This window comes from Callorhinchus milii, unplaced genomic scaffold, assembly GCF_018977255.1.
Source record: "Callorhinchus milii isolate IMCB2004 unplaced genomic scaffold, IMCB_Cmil_1.0 Scaffold17, whole genome shotgun sequence".
Lineage (NCBI taxonomy): Eukaryota > Metazoa > Chordata > Chondrichthyes > Chimaeriformes > Callorhinchidae > Callorhinchus > Callorhinchus milii.
Genome location: NW_024704758.1, coordinates 4,208,789 through 4,227,788, shown reverse-complemented (window position 1 = coordinate 4,227,788; position 19,000 = coordinate 4,208,789). Strand labels below are relative to the sequence as shown.

The following is a 19,000-nucleotide window of genomic DNA, read 5'->3' as shown; positions in this document are numbered from 1 at the left end:
ACCCTCTCACAGACCCCACCTTCCTTCACCCCCCACCCCTCTTCCAGACCCGCAACTAATGCAACATTCAGTGTTTCACATCTAACCTCCATCTTGTACGCTAATCATTGTAATGCAGGGAGTCCGAGTGTGGGGAGCCTCTCTTTCTCCCCCTCTCCCTCCCCCTGCCCACTGACACTGCTCTAGGTTAACTGCCCCACTTTCCCATATGTGTATGCTTTGGAATCGGCTCTGCAACTCCCTTTCTGTCACATCCAGATCTTCACTGCCTCGTCCCAGAATTGCAGGAACCAGCGGGGGCCATTGTGCACCCACTTGGTGATTATATTCAATGTAATGAATTTGTTTGCCCATGGTACGGACTGGTTTGATGCTCTCTTCTGTCATGCATCACCCAATCACTCCAGTTCTTTGTGTAGTACTGGCCTTTCACCACAAGATGTCACTGGCATATTTAATAAGTGTAGGGGATGACACTGATAAGCAGGATCCATTGCCCATCCCATACAGATTTTGGACATTGCCCAGAGACACGAGTGAGATCCCTCGATCTCACCTTTGTCCCATTGGTTCTCTATAACAGTAACCTTGCTCTCAGCTCCTTCATGCTGGGTCAATCCAACACTTCCTAATCCAGCCTGCCGTGTTACAGGCTCAAATGTGGTTGCTTTTAACTTAAGGAGCTTAAGTAGCAGAAGAATTATCCTACAAAAAATTCTTCCATTACTGTGTTTGTACAATAGTTGTGTCGTTCCCCTAAAAATCCATGTAGCCATGTTTGGTTTTTGGTTTCTCGGGGGGGGGGGTGTGGAGGGTGGGGCTGGCTCCTATTATAATCAGTGGCAAATCGAGATGTTTCATTGAGGCATGAATCCCACCTTCCCTTTACTGGTGGTGTGGGTCTCACCCTGTCTCCACTAGTAGTCATATTAACCAATGGCCAGCGGTGAGATTGGCTTTTCATTTACACTACAGAAATCACTCAGTAAGACAGACTCTGAGAGAACCAGAACACTCCCTCCACTTACTGGAATTCAGAGAGAGAGAGAAAAGGAGAGAGAAAAAGAGACAGAGTGAGAAAGAGAGAGAGAGACCGACAGAGAGAGAGTGAAACACACAGAGAGGGCGGGGACTCTGAAGTTCCCTCACTTGTGGAGATAGGCGTCTAACCACAGCTCACCGGACATCCTCAGTGACCTAGAGAAAGAAATGAGGGAGGAACGGATCAGGTGTGGAGCGAACTTGAGAGAAAAGATCCGAATGTTCAGGCGACTGGGATCTCACAGTGACCTGGAGCCTCAGAAGCTCCTGTGTCCACAGCTTCCCCTCATTCACAGGGTGTCCGCAAAATCCTGTTATAAAGCAGCGATATGAGACTACGGAGGAGCTGTCAGAGATACATTTTGCCTCATCACTCCATCATGCTACAGAAGATGTCTCAACAAACATGGCGACTGATCACTATCTGCCATGAAAATGATGGCGCTCACTCACACCCATCTTATGGACATCTAAATACAGTCAAACATTTGTACTGAATACAATTAAGTATGTCCAGATACAACTGTCATGATTCTTCTACATGTTTCAGTAGGCGGCTCAGTGTATAAAAAAAACATGGGGGTAACAGGACTTTGTGGTCATCCTGTACACAAGATTTAAGTCAAGCACAAACTGGACCCTCGTGACAGTATTTAAGATAACTATAAGCATCTGTCTGGCTCAGTTTTACTGGGGTGGGGAGTTGGCTAGGGGGGCATTGGGCTAGGGGGACCCTTTTCCTGGTTGTGTTTACAATACTCACCCCACAATATCCTTGAAAGCCTGGAACAGAGGCTTGACCTGGTATTTCAGTCCGTGCTTCTCACACAGTGACTTTACCAAAGGAGCGACTTTCCAGTAGTTGTGGCGAGGCATCGTCGGGAACAGACTGGAAAAAACAATTCATATAATGCCCATAAACACTTGCCCGTCCACACTCCCAGCTCAGTGACAACATGGGTTGGAGACAGAGTAAAGCTCCCTCTACACTGTCCGTCCGCACTCTCAGTACAGCTTTAAATGGTTCTCCTCGCTGCATTGTGTGTATTATGCAAGTCATTGTGGAGACAGATCAATGCAATAAAGATGATAACGACAAATTACTTCACAGATATTTGTGAAGTAAACAGGTTAGAGACAAGCACAGCGAGCAATCTGGCAATGTAAACAGCCAACGAGGTGAATGACCAATTTATCTGGAGGATTGTTGGCCAGGTCACTGGCAGAGAGAAACTCCTTTTCCAATAGCACCACAGGATCTTTAAAATCAACAACAACAACTTGCATTTATATAGCGCCCTTCATGCAGGATAGCGTCCCAGGGCGCTTGACAGTGGCGAGCACAATGCCGAGTCGGGGGATGGGGGAAGTGACAATAGCACAGTTGACTGTCTGAGCCAACCTATCATTCCCTTTGATCATCACGCAGACAGCTCTGGATAACATTCACTTGGACCATAACTAGGAGAGGATGTCAGTCTCCCCAGCCTGCAGGACACCATCCTGTCCATTCCCTGCCCCGGGGTCCGAGCCCAGAAGGTGGCTGTAGAGTAGTGGTTAGCGTGCTTGCCTCCCAAGTGAGAGGACTCGGGTTCAATTCCTGGGCGGTGTGAAACCTAAGGCAAGTTTCCTTACTCCACACACCTCTGTTTAACTAGCGGTAAGTAGGCACATGGTTGTTTAGCCAATTGCTGGATTGGTCTCTGGGTATAATAAGCCCTCAAAAAAAATTGTTCACTCAATCCACAACAGTTTGCCGCATTTCGCCCACAAAACACAAAAAAAAAATTTAGTCACAACTGTTTGTGGGACAGTGCCTCGCGCAATTGGCTGCCTCGTTTTGCCCACAAAATATACAGTCAATTCACCTTACAGTAAATTCTGTGAACTGCTTTGAGCCATCTCAACACCATGATAAGGTGCTATATCAAATGCAAAGATTATTATTATTACTTACTGATGCTCGATCTGGAAGTTCAGGTGACCACTGAACCAGTCATTGAAGGCGGACTGCTCAATGTTACACGTGGCTTGTAACTGAAATTCAAGCAGAGCTGCACGTCATTTGCTGAACAGCAGAATTAACAGCATTGCCACACGATCAATTCCCAATGTTGACCAATGCCCTGCCCCATCCCTGGACATGGTGAGAAGGTTGGTCGGTCGAGGGAAGGATCAGTCAGTCAGTTGGTTGGCCATGGAACGTCATGCCAGTTGATTGGGTAACACCTCTCCTCCAGCTCTGTGCAGGTTCAGTCACCCTGGTGAACCTTGGCTGGCATTTCGACTTTAGACTAAGTAACTCTGGCAGCTGCTTGCTCATTATAACAGACACATTAATCCTCTGCTAACAATTTAATGACTTGCCATCTGGACTCATAACATTCTGAAAAACAATACACTGAAACACAACCCTGAAATCAATCGGCCCCCAATCTGGCTCCTGCGTAAATAATTGATGCTCAGTGTGATAATGAAACCAAGGAGGGGAAGCCACCCATTAAGGAGCTGGCCCTGGAAACCAGTTGGTTCTCTCCGGGGCCACTGAACAATGCAAAAAACTATTTTACCAACCGAGCACCAGTCTCGGCCTCTAAACCTTATGTAGACCAGATGAGACTGAGGGAGTGATCCTTCCGACATGCGGAGGGTGAATGGGCTTCTGTGGGGAGTCAGCTACCTTCATAAAGAGTTTCAGGTGAAGTAAACCATTCACCCCAACTGATCTCATCCTTCCAGAACACCCACCCTAATTGTCTATCTTCCCATAACAACATCAAGCTGTTTGTTTTTTTAAAAATGAGTCCATAAATAATCATGCTTCCTGGGAAAGTGTTCCGGTCCTTAATCTGTGTAAAGAAATATTTCTGATGCCCGTCTTGAAATTTCATTTGCAACTCTAAACCTGAGTCCTCTTGTTCTGCTGCCTTTGCTTATCCACAAGTATTAGTTTCTCTGTCAAATTTGACATTTTATATGGTCACTTCTGTTACATCTCTCTTCAGGACTAATCTATCTAGTCATTCCTCCTCGCTCAGCCTTCTAACATGGTGGCTAAGCATAGTCACGCAGGGCATATATAGGAACACAGGGGCCATTCAGCCCCTCGAACCTGTGCCTCCATTTTTGTAGATCATGGCTGATCATGGGCAGGGGTGGAGATGGATCATCAAACAGCTCAGAGCTGAAGTTACCTGCATTGTCAACCAGTCCTTGTGCTTCTCATCATCAATGTTCATTGGAATATGGTTCATCTGAGTGACCCACACAAACCAGTGGCTCTCTAAGAACCTACACAGAAGAAGCAGAGCATCAGTAAGTCACGTTCCCCCATCAGCTAAGCCCTCAGCTATCAAATCCCAATGACCTGCCATGCTGTGCCTGACCCGAGCAGCTGCTTATTTGCTGGTAGAACAACAGACCTTCCTCATGTCCTGAATCTATTTACTCTGAGACCATCCAACAGATGAACCCCTCATTTGCAACCCTGTGCTCTGGGAGAATGGACATAGAGCATGCACATAGAGAACGGACATAGAGCATCTCAGCCACAAAATTCCACTTGCTCTTAGCCTTCAGGGCATTTAGTCTTCAAATTAAAGACAGCCCAGAATTTTGGAAGATTCTTCAATTTTGTCTTAATATGGAAGTTGGCTTTGTAAGGTTTCCAGATGGAGATGGAGTCTAAGATTCTTCAAAATTCAGCACCTTTGATCGACCTCCCGACGTGAAAGGCGCTATGCAAATGTAAAGTAAATGCAATTTGTTAAGATTATGTGGAGATAGAAATTCAGGCCTCAGAAACCCAAAGATCAAGCCTGAATCCAGATTGAAATGGGTTCAACTCCCATAGAATCTCCAAGAGGACAGCGCTGAGGTCTCGTCTGTGCTTATTCAGCTGGACGTTAAGGATCCCACAGGACTAGAAATGACAAGAGAGTTTCTCCCGGTGTCCCAGCGAACAATCTTCCAGTTATATTTAATGTTGGCCATGATGCTGGTTGCCCAAGTGAAACACTCTCACACCCTCACAGGTGCTCACCGCCCAGGTCAGTGTGTCCTGTGTGACTGAGTATTAATGTTTGGACTATTACAATAATAATCCTTGCATTTGATATCATGTTAAAATACCTCATTCACTTCACAGAATTTTCTGTAAAGTGTAGTGACTGTGTATTTGGAGATAAATGAGGCGACCAATTTGCACACAGCAACGTCCCACAAACAGCTGTGAAGAGAAGTGAGCGACCAATTGAACTGAATGATTTTTGGCCAAGACACCAGGATGAAATTCTCGTTCTCTTTTCCAATCATTTCCCAGGATGTGTAATGTCCACACGAAAAGAGAGACACAACATAGTTTAACATCTGATCCGAAGGACAGCTCCACTGGCAAGGCAGCAGTCCCCCAGGACTGGAGCATCAGCCTGGACCAATTTGGAACTTCAACCCACAATCTTCTGACCCACGGCAAGTGTGCTACCACCTGAGCCAGGCTGAGACCACAGCACAAGGAGTTTCCCCAGAATGAACGCACCTGACGAACATGACAAAGGCTATAGATCCAAAAAATCCATAGAAAGGGATGTAGGTGGAAAAGTAGCGGATGTAATACGTCATCGCCCAGGCCAGATCCTGAAAGTGGGACAGACACAGACTGAAGTGTGAAGGAATTAGAATCTATAAACGCTGTGAATCTCTCCCCTCACCTCCCTGCAGTAAAATATGTCACAGTATCACTGCAGCTCAAGCCAGTGATCATCAACCATGTCTGCTGTTGGCCATGACAAAGGGTGGGTGTTCGGCGCTGGGTGGGGGGGTATGGGGGTGGGGAGCAGGGCTTTTGTTGGAAAGTTTTGCTCTCCTAAATGACTGATGTTTCCCCTTGCGTATGATATGATGAAATGAAATAAAGTACAAAGAACTTTTATAATAAACACCAGTAATTTGTGACCAGCTCGCTCAGTTAACCAGCTGGACAGGGAGTCTGATACTTGATGCAGAATAACACAGTGTGCGGCGTGAGAGGGTGGGGGGGGGGGTGGCGCTCGCGTTCAGGCCCTCGCCTCTGTACTTACCACCCAGTCCCGGCGGTTTATCATGGTGGTCGTTATCTGAATGTGGAAATACACTGGGATGAGCAGGGGCGGCCCAACTGCAGGAGAACACAGAGCAGCAAGCTTTAGCATAATAATACAATAATAATATCACCAGGGGAGGGGGTGGGGGGTAACGCCACGGTTGGAGCGGGTGACATCGTCGAGGGGCGCGAGAGACATCATTCGAGGGGCGCGAGTGACATCATTCGAGGGGCGCGAGTGACATCATTCGAGGGGCGCGAGTGACATCATTCGAGGGGCGCGATTGACATCGTCGAGGGATTCGAGTGACATCATTCGAGGGGCGCGAGAGACATCATTCGAGGGGCGCGAGTGACATCATTCGAGGGGAGTGAATGACATCGTCGAGGGGAGCGAGTGACATCGTCGAGGGGAGCGAGTGACATCATTAGGAAGGGGAATTACAGGGTATAATTTAAGATGTTCAATGACAATAATTAGCACCAGGAAATGTCAGGTCTGTGTCACGGGGAATGGAAACGAAGCCGCGCTGGCAAATGAGCGCACTTACTGAGGAAAAAATACTGGTGCTGGTGATTGTAGGGCAGGTAATTTAATTTCTTCTTCCCGTACTGTTCAGAGAGAGAAAGAGAATCAGGTCAGGCATCGTGGTCAGTCTCTACGTTCACTGTGGGACCTCACTCACTGTGATCCACATCGTGCACTCACTGTTACTCATTCACTGTTACTCACGTACCTCCACAGGCTGCGTCTCTCCCAGCACAAACATGTGCAGCATGTTCACATCTGGGTCCTTGTGGAAGATGTTGGGTTTTGAGTGATGCTGAAAGTGACGGTGGTTCCACCAGTTTGCTGACGCCCCCTGAGTTTGTAACAGAGAACGTCCGGTCAGATTTAATCCAGAGACCAAACTATAAACACCAATATTACAGGCAACTGCCATCACTGCCATCTTCCCTCTCCCCCCACCCTTCCTCCATTAGTTACAGACACTCTCCATACGCATTAACACACTGCAGGAAAAAAATAACTCTTAGCTGTACTGTTAGAGGGTTTCTTTCTCTTCTATCCATTGCACCACCCCCATTGCCCCCCCACCCTGCCCTTCCCCCACTCCACTCCATGCTCCTCCATCTTACCTTCATGTGACCAATTAGAAACTTGTGTAGTAAGTGATTCCATTTGGATTTCTTGAAGACAGACAGGTGGCCAAAGTCGTGCTGGAGCCAGCCTGCCTGAGCCTGGAGCAGACAGAGAGAGGCTTTTAGCCTCCTTAACACAATCGCACAGCGAGCGAGCAAGCGAGTCAAACGGCCATCCCCCACCCCAAGCTTCCCCTCTCAAATCATCTCTAACTCATCCCACATTTTTGGGTGTCTGACACGTGCGGAAACCAACCACCATGCTTCAGAGTATCCAAACCAAACTGAGAATTTCATGAACACCAACTACACATGGAAATCCCAGAGATAGATTGTTGGAAAGGAATGCGCACTCTCTCCATGGAATGTCACATCCCGCTTATCTAATTCTGGAAAGTATTAGGCAAGGCTTGGAGACCCATAGTGTTTGTTGGGGTAACTGCTGGAGTCTAACCAGCTAACACCGCATAGTAACCATTGAGAGCACTGTTTGGTAAGCTTTACCGCTGCTTGCCCAGCTAAGACCTCTAGGGCTTTGGCTTGCAGGGTGAATGAGTGCTGAGTGGGAGGATTCTCTGCCCCAGTGACTTGTCTGCCCTTCCAAGTCCTACCAATGAGCCAGGCTGGCTATGCTGTCATGCTACATGGAGACAGTGCATTAATCCACAAATAATCCTTGTGTTTCATACAACTACGAAAACGGTTCAGCATTCTGTAAAGTGTAGTGACTGTGTAGGTGAACCCGGCACTGCATAATGTCACAGAATATTTAAACCTCCTGAATCTCCCTCACTGAACTGTTCAATTACAACAAGGGCTGTGGTCAATAGATAGGAGGCTATAATGTGTGACTTACCCTCTGGGCTCACTAGCTTCCGACTCCACACTATTCTCAAAGAAAGGTTTACGTCTTAATGTTTGTAGCCAGATCAGGTCCAAGAGGTCAGTGGTTAATTCAATCCATGGTTGACGCATTTTGTAACAACCATTAGATTATGAATGTCTTTAATCTCTTGTCATCTGTTCTCGAAGGAAGAAGGAAGCTCACCCTTGCCCCAGTCTCACTAAGATCATGAAGTGAGTTACAAGCTGAACCCAATATTGGAGAGTTGGACAACCACACAATGTAATTAGCTGAAAATAATCAGTATTCTTCAGGTTTGAGTCTGGCCAATCTCCTACGTGATTTACTGTGAAATGCTTTGAGATGTCTCAAAGACGTGATAAGATGCAATATCAAATGCAAGGATTATCATTATCATAATCTTGGATCCAAGCTGCCTCAACTCAGTATCTTTAACACCAAACTCCTTGAACTACAATGTTGTGACTGTTGGGAATAAGATTTATCAAATACTCTGCTCCACAGGATGCTTATGTGAAATGTAATTAGAAGCTGCAGGCAGGGAGATAGGAACCAGTCTGTCAGGTAAAGGTCAGGTGAAAGCCTTTCTGCACTTTCCATGCTGTCAGGAATGAGCTTTCCCTTACCTGAGAGGTTGCCAGGATAATGGCAGTGAGGATGGTTGGAATCCAACCTGACTCAAAGTACCAGAGCGTGAGCCAGGCCAGGAACTCCAGTACAAAGAGATGTCCCAGGTACAGAGAGAAGAAGACCAGGTCTGTGTTGAAGAGCTTCATCTCCTCTGCAGTCTTTCGCAAGGCCCGGAAATCCTCAGCCAGCTCCAGCTGAGGGATTGAGGGAAGACTGAGAGTCACTGATCACGTTCTCTCTGAACTTTCTGGCTACAGTATAACTTTTTCTTTCCATGAATTTTGTATTCAATGGGAAAACTGTTAGTACCCCATCTGCACTCCCCAGTCAGTAACAGCACAGGTTAGACACAGAGTAAAGCTCCCTCTATACTGTCCGTCCACATTCCCAGGTCAGTGACAGCATAGGTTAAAGGCAGAGTAAAGCTCCTTCTACAAAGTCCATGCTACAGTGACTGTTTACTTTGTAGTGAACACAGTCATCAATTTCCACCTAGCAAAGTCCCACAACTAGCAATTAAGTGAGTGACCAATTTTAGAACATAAGTCCATAAGATGTAGGAGCAGGAGTCGGCCATTCGAGCCCTCGAGTCTGCCCCGCCATTTAATAAGATCATGGTTAATCTTCTAACCTAATTCTATTTACCCGCCCTATTCCCATATCCCTTAATCACTTTATCCTTTAGAAATCTATCAATCTCAGTCTTGAATATGTTCAAGGACTGAGCATCCACAGCCTTCTGGGGAAGAGAATTTCACAAATTCACTGCCCTCTGAGTGAAGAAATGTTTCCTCAACTCAGTTCGAAAAGGCTGACCCTTAATCTTGAGAATATGACCCCTAGTTTTAGATTTTCCAACCAGGGAAAACAGTCTCATGGCATCTATTCTGTAAAGACCCTAAAGAATCTGATAGTTTTCTATAAGATCACCTCTAATTCTTCTATATTCTAGAGAATATAAGCCTAGTTTACTCAACCTATCCTCGTAGGTCAACCGCCTCATCCCAGGAACCAACCTACACTGCACCCACTCTGAGGCGAGTATGTCCTTTCTTAAATAAAGAGACCAAAACTGCACACAATATTCTAGGTGTGGTCTCACCAAAGCCTTATACATCTGTAGCAAGGCTTCCCTACTCTTGTACTCTAACCCTTTTGCAACGAACGCCAACATGGCATTAGTCTTCCTAGTTGCTTGCTGCACCTGTATACTAACTTGTTGTGACTGGTGTACAAGGATACCCAAATCCCTCTGAACACTAACACTACCTAGTCTCTCCCGCTCTAGAAAATAATCCGCTTTTCTATTTTTACTACCTAGGTGAATAACTTCACACTTCCCCACGTTATACTCCATCTGCCACCTTCTTGCCCACTTACCTAGCCTGTCTATTTCCCTTTGCATTCTTTGTGTGTCATCCTCACAGCTTACTCTCCCACCTATCTTCAATATTGTTTATTTGGGGGAATGTTGATCAGGACACCTGGAGAGAGAAATTGCCTTCTATTTTCCAATCGTACTGTAGTACCATTGGATCTTTAACGTCCATCTGAACAGGCAGACTGGGCCTTGGTTAACATCTCACCCAAAGGGCAGCATCTCTGGCAAGCAGTGACCCCCACCCAGCACTGCACTGAAGTGTCAGCCTAAACAATACGAGTTCCAAGACCCAATGTGGGACTTGAACCCGCATTCTTTTGACTCGGGAGCGAGAGTGTTACCAACTGAACCAAGCTGATATACAAGAGGCAGTTAGAGGTGTTGAGCTCCCTGTGAATATCTGGAGCTGCTTTTCTGACTCGAATATTTGCTCCTGTCTGTCAGAGAGTTGCCTCTGTCAAACAGAGCTCTGATGGAAGAGAGAGAACACCTTCTGTGTGTGCGTGTGGGGGGGAGGGGAAAGGTCGATATACCAGAGACATCAACCAGGTATCTCTGGATCTGCTGAGCAGCTTTTCCTTTTCAGTGACACCAGAGCAGCACATGTCACAGGAGGCCTATTCCGTTTCTGTATCATCATCGTTCCGGAACATTGAGGCCATTGCTGTGGACATTCAATTCTACAAAACTAGCTCTTCGTATTAATAAATAATGTCTGCAGTTCATCAGTACTGAATATTTAATCTCTCTCTGGCTCACTCTCAGAATCCTTTCAAACAGACCGAACAGTTGTGAGGAAGCCTCACAGTCCAGGCTGACGTTCCATCACTGCATTGGGGAAGCACTACATTGTCCTTCAGATGAGATGTTAAGCGACATGAATATATGTGCCTGTTCAGGTGGCTGTTAAAAATTCCATGGCACTATTGGAAAAAACTAGGGAGCTTCTTCTGGTGTCCTGGCCGATAATTCCCTGTCTGTTTGTGGGGCATTGCTGTGCACAAGTTGGCTATCGCGTTCACCTACAAATACACAGTCACTGCACTTCAACAATAACTTCTTGTGAAGCCCGTTGAGGTGTCTCAATGGCCTGATCAGGTGCAGTATCAAAGCCAAGGATTATTATATAAAAAAACATTTGGGTCAAAACTGATTTTCCTCAGTGCAGAGGGAGCTTTACTTTGTCTCTAACCTGTGCTTGCTTCAATGAGCACAAGCCCTCACCTCCTGGGGATATAGAGCAGACTAAGACCCAGGCTCTGTAACACTGCTGGCAGCCCAGTGGAGATCAGTTACTTATCGGCCTGTTATTGTACAGCTTAGGAAGAATGACTAGTGTTCTGTTACCAGGTCCGCCCATTGCTGATGGCAGCAGCATGTATAATGTAAGACTGGAAGCTCCCGAGCACCAGTAATCGAGCCTGGCCTCTGCTTTCTGCTCTTTACACCCTGCACCCATTATACTGTTAATGTTACACTTGCAATAGGATACCTCTCATCCCGCTCACTCAATATACCAAATGCAAGGATTATTATATTATTATTATAACTCTCCAGTACCTCCCATCCATCACTGTAAGGACAGCATTCAATCACACGCTCGGTGCAGTGCTGGACGGACGCTATAGAGGGAGCGTTATTCTGTCTCCAACCTGTGCTGTCGCTGACCTGGGAGTATGGATGGACAGTGTAGAGGGAGCTTTACTCTGTACCCCTCACTTTAAAGAGTAAAATATTCTCAAGAATAAAGTAAACTGATTTTATATCACACGTTTCCCAAATGAATGAGTGAGTGAGACACTAATTTTGGAAATAGTTATACGAGCAAGGAGGGGGTCATAGGCTTGTGATTCTTAGACATATGAGGCACAAGTAATGATACAGTAGAGCCCATGAAATGACATGAGTAGGGCGGAGGAAATGACTTGTGAAGGGCACAGGAATTGGCTGAACTGCAATGTGTCTGAAAATGGCCACCACGGATTTCAAATGTTGTGTTGCCAATACTTTCCCGAAACCTTGAGACTCTCCTCACCTTTTTCTGCCTGTCTAGACTGGGCTCACCAGGAGCAAGTTCACCAATCAGGAGAGGCTTCAGAAATTTCCGGACAAAGTTTAGATCGGGGTGGAAAGACTGGAAAGCGTCCTAGAAGAGATAAAAAACACAAGTGACCTTTATTAGGGTTTGGAAACAACCAGAAGTGAAAATATATCATTCAATGTGATAATTATCACATCACCAAAAATTCTGACCTTTCAACATTGTGACTGGCCGCAGGTGAACACGTCCTGAGTTTGTCAAGATGGTTGGGTTTGAAGCCACGGTTAAGACCCCCTCCAACCCTCTAAGAGCTGGAGGAGTCCTGGGCAACCTCAGACTAGATCCTCGTGTCAGCCTGGCTCAGTTGTTGGCACTCCCGCCTCTGTGTCAAAAGGTTTTGGGTTCATGGCTCACATTGGGACTTTCAGCTCATGTAGTCGGGGCTGACGCTGCACTGCTGGGGGAACACTGAGTTGTCGGAGGTGCTGTCATTCAGATGAGACTTTAAACCGAAGCCCCTCTTGCATATTAAAGATCCCATGGCACTATTCAAAAAGAGAAGGGAGTTTCTATCTCCGATGTCCTGACCAACAATCCCCCATGGCTGTTTGTGGGATATTGCTGTGCACAAATTGGCTGCCGTGTTTGCCTTTGAACACATAAGATTTGCCTGTGCCTATTCAGATGGAGGTTAAAGATTCCTGTTACACTATTGGGAAAAAGTATAAAGTTTCTCCTGGTGTCCTGGCAAATCAATCCCCCAGATAAAGTTGTTTCGTTTCACAGTTGTTTTGTGAGACATGGCTATGGGTAAAATTGACTGCTCCATTTGCTTCCAAAATGCAGGCTGTGTAGTGTGAAGCAGGTTGAGATGTCCCTCCAATATTAAATGTGCTCTAGTAAATGCCTGGATTATTATCAGGGGTCCGTCTCCGTCTGTCAAGGGGGTCCACCTTTATCTACCTGGAAATTTTGTTGAGATTTGAGACGATAATTCCCCCTCCCCCAGCTCGGGGTTGTGCTCCGCCACTGTCAAGCGCTCTGGGACACTACCCTGCTTGAAGGGCTCTATATAAATGCAAGTTGTTGTTGTTATAATATACCATACACTCAGTACAATGGATTGGAGTCCCATAGTGTATTGGGCACTCGCCTTGCAAGCGACAGGACCCGGCTTCGGTTCCCGGGTGGGGCAAAACTTAAGTTTCCTTACTCCACACACCTCTGTTCACCTAGCAGTAAGTAGGAACCCTGTTGCGAATCGATTGGCGGATCGCTTTCCGTGGGTAATAATCCCTCAAAAAAATCTACAACTGTTTGTGGGACACTGCTGTGCGTAATTGGCTGCCACGTTTCGTCCACAAAATACACAGTCAATTCACTTGACAATATATTCTGTGAAGCTCTTTGAGACGTCTCAAAGACATGATGGGGCGCTATATCAAAAGGAAGGATTATTATTATTATATTATTAAATTTGTTTAAAAACACAAGGAGACGAGAAGATACTGAAATAAATCCCTGCCTTAAAGACTTGCACTTTTGCAGGTGAGCGTTAAGCCTCACACAGTGTGGAGTGCTTTAATATCATGTCCCAATAATCAGCCTCTTATTGTAGTAACCCAGTGACCTGGAGCCCGCAGCTAAACACTAAGACATGCACCTGCTGTCTGGAAAATACTGTAAATAATCTCTCCCTTCCCCCCACCACCTCTCTATTTTGAAAGCACTGCTTAACCTTATTATTTTAGCTATTATTTATTTTACTGCCACATTGTACAATCACCAGCCATGCAATACTGATGATCCTGCTCTGTGATCACACACAAGCCTTGCTACTGGAAAATAACAATCTCATCAAAACGTCTCGAAGCTCCTCACAGAGGTCTCTGTAAAATGCAGTGTTTTTATATTAATGAAAGTGCACAGCAATGTCCGTGAAGTCAATGACCAATATTATTTGGGGGATTGTCAGTCAGGACATCGGGAGAAACTCCCTTCTCTTTTCTAATAGTGCCATGGGATCTTTAAGAACCACACGAATGGGCTGACGGAGTCTCAGTTCTCAGCGCCGTTCAGCGCTGCACTGGAGCGTCAGCCAAGACTGTGAAATCAAAGAATCAACATGGGGCTTGAACCCACAAACTTCGATCCAGCAGCGAGAGTCCTCTCAACTGAGTCAGGCTGAGACTTACCATGGAGCCACTTTGGTTACACCTGTTCAAGTACAAACTGGACCCAAGTAAGTGGTGGCTATGCCTTCAACCTGTGCACATTACTGCAGTGACCATGTTAGTGAAAAATATCAAATGATGAGACACTACAATGATCTCCCGTCCACCTGTGTACCAATGACTGACGGTCTGTCCCACCCACTGTCTTCCCATTACAGTATTGAGCTGTTTCTTATATGTTATATCTTTCTTATAAGTCTTATATGTGACCTGGCCTCTGCCACCCTTCCTAGAAACTGTTGACTTCCGTTGATTGGCTGAATAAAGAAATAATAATAATCCTTGCATTTGATATAGCCCCTTATCACATCCTCGAGACATCTCAAAAGCACTTCACATGATATATGGTAAAATGGATTGACTGTGTGATTTGTGGGCAGCAGCCAATTGCATACAGCAGTGTCCCACAAACAGTTATGGAATGAGTGATTCATTTTATCTGGGGGCTTGTTGGCCAAGACACTGGGAAAAACTCCCTTATCCTTTCCATTAGTGACACCTGAACATGCAGATGGGATCTCGGTTTAACATCTCATCCGAAGGACGGCACCTCTGACAATACCACCGCCCCACCCCACAGCCCTGCAATGGAGTGTCAGCTAAGACTGTGAGATTCTGAATCCCGATGTGGGGCTTTGAAACCTACAACCTTCCGAAACGCAGGCGAGAGCGCTACCACTGAGTCAGGTTGACGCACGTGACTAAGGAGAGTTGCTGAGACAAATAAAAGTGAAATCAGGAAAGGGCAGGAACGCAGAGACGGAGCAGGAAAGACACCCCCCCCCCCCACCCCCCACACCCCAAAACTTCTGACCTAGAGTCTAGAACTCTCTGTACTGAAGCCAGGCTGTCACACCTAATGTGGGAGAGACTGAGTGAATAGCGTTGAGTGGCAGATGATGTCAGGGCAGAACAATAGAGGGTGTTTTACTCTACATAACCCTTTACTCTGTGTCTCTAACAATTCAGAGACACTGATTTTTTTTTTTGGGGGGGTGGGGGAATGCTACAGTATATAACCAAATTCATAGACTCGATTTGCAAAAGAGCCTCTTTCCAACCAGTGTCTTGTAGTGTAAGGAAAATTAATGGAGACGTGTAGCCCGCTTGCAAATGCCCTTGCCTGCAGCTTGTTGATTGATAATCTTTACGCCGAACCGAGATTCTCGGCAGCTCAGTCGGGAATATTAACCATCTTTGCTCTGTATTATCGCGGCGGATTGCAAGTCGGGGTATTGCACCCAGTGCGATGTGCTTTGTGTGAGTCTCAGCCGAGCGCAGCTTCCCATTGCACAGCCTGACCGACAGAAACCCGGCTATCCTGACCTGCAGTAACCTCATCAATGGGACACACACATATATACACACACACACACACACACACGGGGGGGGTAGAGACCGGCTCCCCAGAGATGGCCGAGCTATTCCTGCAGAGTCCGGCTTTAAATTAGCGCTTCGAATATACACACCCACACACACTAACACACACAAAGCACAGAAGGTGAAAAATGAAGCTGCCTCAATCTTTGTCTGCCTCTCACTCGCTGGCTTTCACCAGCTCTCTAAACACCGTCAGAGGATCCCATTATACTACACGCACACACACACACACACACACAGTCACTCTACAGTAATACACGCACAGTCACTTTACATTAATAGTCATTCTACATTAATACACACACAGTCACTACATTAATACACACACAGTCACTCTACATTATTACACGCACACAGTCACTCTACATTATTACACACACAGTCACTCTACATTAATACACACACAGTCACGCTACATTAATACACACACGCTACATTAATACATACATACAGTCACGCTACATTAATACACACACACAGCACTCTACATTAATACACACAGTCACTCTACATTAATACAGTCACTCTACATGAATACATTCAGTCTACATTAATACACAGTCAGTCTACATTAATACACATACAGTCAGTCTACATTAATACACACACAGTCACTGCACATTAATACACACACAGTCACTCTACATTAATACACACACAGTCACTGCACATTAATACACACACACAGACTACATTAATACACACACACAGCACTCTACATTATTACACACATAGTCACTCTACATTAATACACACACACAGCACTCTACATTATTACACACATAGTCACTCTACATTATTACACACATAGTCACTCTACATTAATACACACACAGTCACTCTATATTAATACAGTCACTTTACATTATTACAGTCACTCTACATTAATACAGTCACTCTACATTAATACAGTCACTCTACATTAATACACAGTCACTCTACATTAATGCGCACACACAGTCACTCTACATTAATACACACAGCCACTCTACATTAATGTACACATAGTGCATTAATATGCACACAGTGATGATCATTATTGATGTATACACAGTGGATTAATGTACACAGTAATTATTATTATTGATGTACACAGTGATTATTATTACTGTATACAGTGATTATTATTACTGTACACAGTCACTGTTTATTGATGCACACACAGTGATTGTATTAATATACATTGTGACAGTACATTATTGTACACAGTGTAATGATGTGCCATTGCAGTACATTAGTGTACATAGTGGGGTGTATTAATGTACACACTATTCATGTAGTCAGATGATACTGATGTGAACAGTCACACACAGTATAGTAAAGTGTACATATTTACTGTGCATTAATGTACACACCTGTATCAGGGTTAACATACACAATTACTGTATATATCATTATTGTAAGGTATTGTATGTGGATGCACATAATGACTGTATGTTCAGGTATATGATGACTGTATGTTCAGGTATATGATGATTGTATGTTCAGGTATATGATGACTGTATGTTCAGGTATATGATGACTGTATGTTACGGTGTACGATGGCTGTATGTTACGGTGTATGATGGCTGCATGTTACGGTGTATGATGGCTGTATGTTACGGTGTACGATGGCTGTATGTTACGGTGTATGATGGCTGTATGTTACGGTGTATGATGGCTGTATGTTGGTGTGCACACGGTCCCAGACGAGCGGTCCCCGGCCCCCCGCTGAGCCGCTTACCGTGGCCTCCTCTCCGGCATAGTGGCTGATGACTCGGTGGCCTCCGGGGTGTCTGTTCGCCCACTCGGTGATGTTGTAGACCTTCCTGTCAATCACCAGCCACTGATCCGCTTTGCTGCTGTGCTTCTGAACTTCTTCCCAAGTGTAGCACAGGGGCTGCGTCTGACACTGTGCGTCCTCCTCACCCTTCTCTCCTCCTTTCCCCATCGTGGATGCTCTCTCCCTCTCTCCGCTGCACGTCCTGATACCTTCTCTCTCTCCCTCCCCCTCTCTCTCTCTCCCTCTCTCCTCACCTGTCTGCCTTCAGCAGCTCATGTTGCATCCGCTGATTGCTGATTGCTGTGCGGGTCCGACCCCCCGCAACACGCCGCCAGGCTCCCGATTAACCATTAATGGGCTGCTGGAGCCGAGGAGATCAGCAGAGCCCTCTACACCAATCGCGGCGCCGTGTCCCAGCCCACTCCCGCCGGCATTGGCTTAATCTTGATCTTTCGAACCAGCGGAGAGGGGTCGGGAGCTCTCTCTCTCTCTCTCCATCCACCCACCGCGTGGGAGAGCCACCGGGTCTGACAGCTCCGTCCCGAATAACAGGCGCCCAACTCCCTCTCTCCCCACTCCCACTCACTCCCTCCTCAATCCCTCTCTCCATCTCTCTCCCACTCTCTCCCTCCTCAATCCCTCTCTCCATCTCTCTCCCACTCTCTCCCTCCTCAATCCCCCTCTCCATCTCTCTCCCACTCTCCCTCCTCAATCCCTCTCCATCTCTCTCCCACTCTCTCCCTCCTCAATCCCACTCTCCTCTCTCCATCTCTCTCCCACTCTCTCCCTCCTCAATCCTCCTCTCCATCTCTCTCCCACTCACTCCCTCCTCAATCCCACTCTCCTCTCTCCATCTCTCTCCCACTCTCTCCCTCCTCAATCCTCCTCTCCATCTCTCTCCCACTCACTCCCTCCTCAATCCCACTCTCCTCTCTCCATCTCTCTCCCACTCTCTCCCTCCTCAATCCTCCTCTCCATCTCTCTCCCACTCACTCCCTCCTCAATCCCACTCTCCTCTCTCCATCTCTCTCCCACTCACTCCCTCCTCAATCCTCCTCTCCATCTCTCTCCCACTCTCTCCCTCCTCAATCCCACTCTCCTCTCTCCATCTCTCTCCCACTCTCTCCCTCCTCAATTCTCCTCTCCATCTCTCTCCCACTCACTCCCTCCTCAATCCCACTCTCCTCTCTCCATCTCTCTCCCACTCTCTCCCTCCTCAATCCTCCTCTCCATCTCTCTCCCACTCACTCCCTCCTCAATCCCACTCTCCTCTCTCCATCTCTCTCCCACTCTCTCCCTCCTCAATCTCACTCTCCTCTCTCCATCTCTCTCCCACTCTCTCCCTCCTCAATCCTCCTCTCCATCTCTCTCCCACTCACTCCCTCCTCAATCCCACTCTCCTCTCTCCATCTCTCTCCCACTCTCTCCCTCCTCAGTCCCACT

The 19,000-nt window shown here is 46.4% G+C and overlaps 1 protein-coding gene across 1 annotated transcript; it reads right to left on the bottom strand.

Annotated features, from left to right (window-relative positions):
• On the bottom strand, positions 1–17,747 carry LOC103174861 (acyl-CoA 6-desaturase). Its single transcript, XM_007887445.2, has 12 exons — positions 17,519–17,747; positions 12,176–12,286; positions 8,756–8,953; positions 7,262–7,363; positions 6,859–6,984; positions 6,673–6,733; positions 6,120–6,196; positions 5,579–5,676; positions 4,236–4,332; positions 2,999–3,078; positions 1,805–1,930; positions 1–1,197 (listed from the first exon to the last, which is right to left on the bottom strand). The coding sequence occupies exons 1-12, from the start codon at positions 17,723–17,725 to the stop codon at positions 1,146–1,148; spliced, it is 1,335 nt and encodes a 444-aa protein (XP_007885636.1). The 5' UTR covers positions 17,726–17,747; the 3' UTR covers positions 1–1,145.
• Positions 17,748–19,000: the final 1,253 nt, after the last annotated feature.